Raw genomic sequence first — 4,940 nt, 5'->3', positions numbered from 1 at the left:
GTGTTTAGAATTTTCTTCCCTCTTCCCCAAAACCATTTTTCTCTCAAATATTTGAGGAGATACAATTTTGATTTTAATGGCTACTTCACTGACCAGCCCATAGGCACAGTTATATTAAAACTAGAGAAAATTATGTTTTCTGGATGTGCATGTGTGCTATGAAAGGCAGGAAGAAGAGGTAAAACAAGCCTTATGAGAGGGAAGTAAATGGTAAAATACTTTTTCCTGATTCTTCACATGATAGCAAGAACATTTCCACGACATAACTCCCACAGTAAGCCAGTTGGCTTAGAAGAATCCAGGGCTGGTGCCATTCAAGGAGCCTTCAGAAGGAGCTTTTCAGCTGACTGGTGATCTGAGCAGTTAAATAACCAGCTTTGGCAAAGTGGGCTTTGCAGATGTCTTTCACAAAGCCTCCATTCTTGGAGAACAGGTTCTAGAGTAGGATGTTAGAGCCTATTTCCAACATGTTGTCTCAAAGTAGGAAACCTTCTATTTAAGAACCTTTTTTAAAAAGCTTTTCAATGTTGTTAATCAGGCAATATAGCATCGAAATGCATTATCGGAACGACACTTCAAAGGATCCTTATCTCCTCACTTTGCCAGGGTGCACCTCTTCTTGTCCACTTGAGAAGTTTGCTGAACTAGTTTCTCCTGTGATTACAGAAAACTGGTCAAAAGAATGTGGGAAGAAAGACAAAATGAAAGGTAGTGTAACAGTTCTGTATTTTCCACATAAGACATTAGCAGATATTTTATCAATGGCTCCAAACTTCGTACCTTTCACAGAATCAATAGATTTCCCTTTAAGTGTGGGTCAGATTTACTATGGACAAGGAATATCAGTAGAAATTAAATTAGCATATTCACAAAAGGAGCTGCCTAAAGGCCATGGCCAAAACTAGATTTCCACTTGTTGAAAATGTCTAAGAGAAGTATGGATGTGGGTGTTATACAAGCGTCCTGTGCATGTTGGATACATCAGACTTTCTGCAGACGCAAAGCAAAAACGGCTTGCAAATGCATGGTAAGATTTGTGCATCTGTATTTCTGCCATATGCACTATGTACTGAGGATACCACTGTACTCAGATGTACTGAGTGCAGCTGATCCATGCAAATATGGTGGCTATTTGCCTTGGACTACCAACACCTGAGAGCTGATAACCTCTTCCCGCCTGAATATTATTTCTGGGACGGAGGAGAAGAGCAAGGCAATACATGTTACTTTTCAATAGTCCCATTATTTCCCCGGTCCTGCACATATTCACCATTTTGCTGATCCCTGATGAAACTACTTTTTCTTTTTCCATCAACTACACATAGTCCCTCCTGCCCTATGGAAATCTGGGAGTAAGATTTACCTATGTACAGGAAGCAATCTATAAATTTCCACGACTGAAGTATATGTTCTTATGTCACATCTCTCAGTAAATGTGATCTTGCCAGAAATATTACCATTGTACATATATGTAATTAGACTGTTAGCTTTGCATCTAAAATGGTATATTCGTATGTCTTTCATTAACTCCCTTTTCATTTATTTTTTGCTCTTCACAGATATTTTCATTGGATTTAATGTTGCTGTTGGCTTGTTGTCCATTTTTAACCTTGTACTGCTCTACCTCCTTTATCATTATGGACAATGCAGGCACAGAAACAATTACCAAGACATTTAAACTGGAGGTACAAAAATGAAAGAGAGAGCAGCTAGACATCAAGAAATACTTGAAGTTTCTGATATCCATCAGTTTGCTCAGTCAAAATAATCTCCAAAGCATATTCAATAAACCTGAACAGCTGAGGTATCTGTGGCCTAGCTCCTAAAATTCTAAATGCCTGCAGTGAGAAATGCTGTAGAAATACATTATTTTAGGAATTACTGGATGGATGGAATTACTCCAATTTATATCTTTATTCTACTACTTCTATTAATCAATCTTACATCAACCAGTGGGGTGAAGGAATGCTATTGCCTATGCTGTTTTTTTTACATTGCCTATTACCATTTAGCCCTCTGCTGCTCAGCAAGTCTTTCTTCAAAACTGCAGTCTGTAATATTTACCTTACTTCCCATAAATGGCTATTTTGTTGATGCACAGGAAAATGTTTTTAGGGAGCAGAGGCTGCAATTACTGTATGAAAAAGACTCATACCACCATTTGGACATACTGTTTCTGCCTTTATTCATGCAAATTTATGTATGATTTTTGACCTTGGCCTTCAGCTAATAAAAGTCTTCAGCCTGCTCTCTAAAGGAGTTCTCCTCTACAGCTCTCACTGAAATGAGTAGAACTGGGATAATCTCTGTCACATATCCAGGCATCAAGCAAGAAGCTTATTGCAACAGCATCTTGGTCAGTGTCTGTAACTTCAATAATATGGATAAGTAAATACATTAAAACCTATTTTCTGTTGCTACACTGTTTTCCTATTTTTCTAACCTCCCAGTCATGAATGATCTTTTGCTCTGCATCTTTTCTATAATGCCTTTGTTCTCTGTCCTGCCACAGGTCCCTTCTATAATTTTATTTCTTTGAGCCACTCTTAGAATAATTCCTCAAACTACCCCTCTCTTCATTATCTTTGATTTTAAATTACAATAACTCCTTTAACTCCTTGCTCTATTCACAATCCCATATGTTAGCAAGACATACACTAAAAGTAAGAAAACAATGATTCTGCTTTTTTTATGTTGATCTCTTCTGTGCAATGTATTTTGTTTAGATTGTAAGCTTTTAACGCTAGGGAATGTGTTTCTGTAACTGCTCTTTAGTGTCACAAACTATATGCATAATAAGCATTAATATTGCTGTATAAAATCCTACTTATTGTCATATGTTTCAAGACTGAATCAAGACTTTTTCATCCTGTAGTCTTGCAAAGCATACTGTGAATTACAATACCATGGAGAAGTCTCTTTAAAAACCAAGACAACCATACAAACAAGTGCCAACAGCAGGGTCAGGCCAACAGATATGATGAGTTCAAGCTAATGTGCTCAAGCTAATGTGTCCTGTTGAGATTTAGAAAGAGAGAAAGCTGAGAAATGGAGCTGCTTAGCTCAGACATGCATCACAGCAATGTGAATACATTGCTTCTGGACTGACTTTCACCCACATTCTGTGGGCTGCAAAGTGGAGCCCAGAAGCCTCATGAGGTAAGATATCGCTGAGACAGAGATCTAGAGATCAGCCCTCAAGATTACAGCTGAAATGTGATATTAAATATCATATATTAAATAGCATAAGTCAAAGTAACAAATGCTTGTGGGAATATAGCACTTCCCAAACATTGCATTTCTTGTAGTAACTTAGCTACTGAAGTGTCCACCTTTTGAAACATTATTTCACACTCAGTAAAAAGCTTTTAGTAGTAACCATGACATTTCCATTTTATCTATTTTAGGAAATATCATAATCAACTGATGGATTTGATTCTTACATGTACAGTATTTTTATTGTATAACAAGTTGATGCAAAACTGTCAAAAAGATGAAAGGCTGTCGCTAAATCAGATGGATGTACAAGTTTCAGCTTGTAACTAGTAGTTTTGATCCTCATGCAAAAACTTGAAGGAATACCTCTATTGCAGTCAAATGTATCAGAGCAGCTCTAGGAAACAAGCCTGAGCCAGCTTGGTAACTATTAGCAGGGTACTTACAGTGGGGAAAAGTTCAGAACAAACTGCAAAACTCATCCTGGCTCCTGTATGTGCATATATATATATATATATATAAATATACACACAGTCAGTGGTTACCTGATACTGAGCTCTGTATTTCCACAGCCACAAGGCTGCTGGTACCCACTTAAGGATAAATTATGGTTTTTATTAGAGGAAATCAGATGCTTGACAAGTGAGGATGTATCGACTGATAATGTGCAGTAAGAACCGGTTTTGAAATATTAGAAAATCAGTTGATTGCACACCTCAAGAATCAGAATGAGATGAATTTTTTCCAAGATTGCTTCTTACAAAAAGAAGTAGATTCAGACAGAAAGTAAAATGTGAAGTGTCTGAGACATATTGTGAGGTTTATGCTGCTCAAGCCTAAGCTGTAACGAAGAATTTCAAAAGATGAGGCAATTCTTATTGCAGCAGGAGCTGTCAGGAAGGAGTTTTATTGTAGGGACACCTTTTTGTTAACAGCTAGTCATACTTGAAAATGCATATGCACTTTTAGAAAGGATCCAGCAAACACAAGTTACAGAGAATGTAATGACAGATTCCGATGATGTAACTTCAGAATTAATGAGGGTACACTAAAGATGTAATACATTAGTAAAGTAGGCCCTGAATTTCACTTATAGGAAAGATGTTTTGTCTTGCTGTATTTAAATCAAGTAAAATTTCTCCAGTGGAGTAAAAGGTTGTACATGTAGATGAGTTTGTAGCTTTTTTATTTTTTCAGCCATATTTACAATTTGCTTAGTATAATCTGCAGACTGTTTGTGATTAGAAAATATCTTGTCTCCAAGCAACTTGTGGCACTGCAATAAAGTATTTTAAAGAAACAATTCAACATTTGTAATTTTATCTTATTGAAAAACAATGGAGCTTTCAGTATGTCTAGAATTTCCAAACAAAAGTAAATGTTCAGATTTGTTGCTTTTGTAATAGATTTTTAAAGCACTTCTGCTTTGATATGAATAAAGTTGATGACATGAAGCTCTTCAATTTGCCCTCTAGCAGTGACATCATTTGTCTCTACAATAATTACTGTAGCAACTAGATGCTCTGCAGCAGGGTTTGCTGGTGCATATAGTAGACAGTAGTGTATATGCAGGACTTTTCACCTCAGTCAGCAACAACCTCCTCTTACTGAATTGATTTTATTCTGGAACTTCTTTATTCACAGGCTTGAATATTGCACACACTGGGTAAGCACAGCACAGGCATCTGACTTCCAGAGTAATATCAGCTCAGCCAGGAGCACTC

The 4,940-nt window shown here is 36.9% G+C and overlaps 1 protein-coding gene across 1 annotated transcript in view; it reads left to right on the top strand.

The window, feature by feature from the left end:
- Positions 1-4,679, top strand: part of LOC103615811 (prostatic acid phosphatase) — a 21,588-nt gene extending 16,909 nt beyond the window's left edge. Inside the window, exons 10-11 of the mRNA XM_008633909.2 lie at positions 539-708; positions 1,560-4,679. Coding sequence (XP_008632131.1) covers positions 539-708; positions 1,560-1,678 — 289 coding nt within the window. The 3' untranslated portion in view covers positions 1,679-4,679. The remainder of the gene's footprint in view (positions 1-538; positions 709-1,559) is intronic.
- Positions 4,680-4,940: the final 261 nt, after the last annotated feature.

This window comes from Corvus brachyrhynchos, unplaced genomic scaffold, assembly GCF_000691975.1.
Source record: "Corvus brachyrhynchos isolate BGI_N302 unplaced genomic scaffold, ASM69197v1 scaffold94, whole genome shotgun sequence".
Classification (NCBI taxonomy): domain Eukaryota; kingdom Metazoa; phylum Chordata; class Aves; order Passeriformes; family Corvidae; genus Corvus; species Corvus brachyrhynchos.
This window is presented reverse-complemented; position numbering and strand designations above follow the sequence as displayed.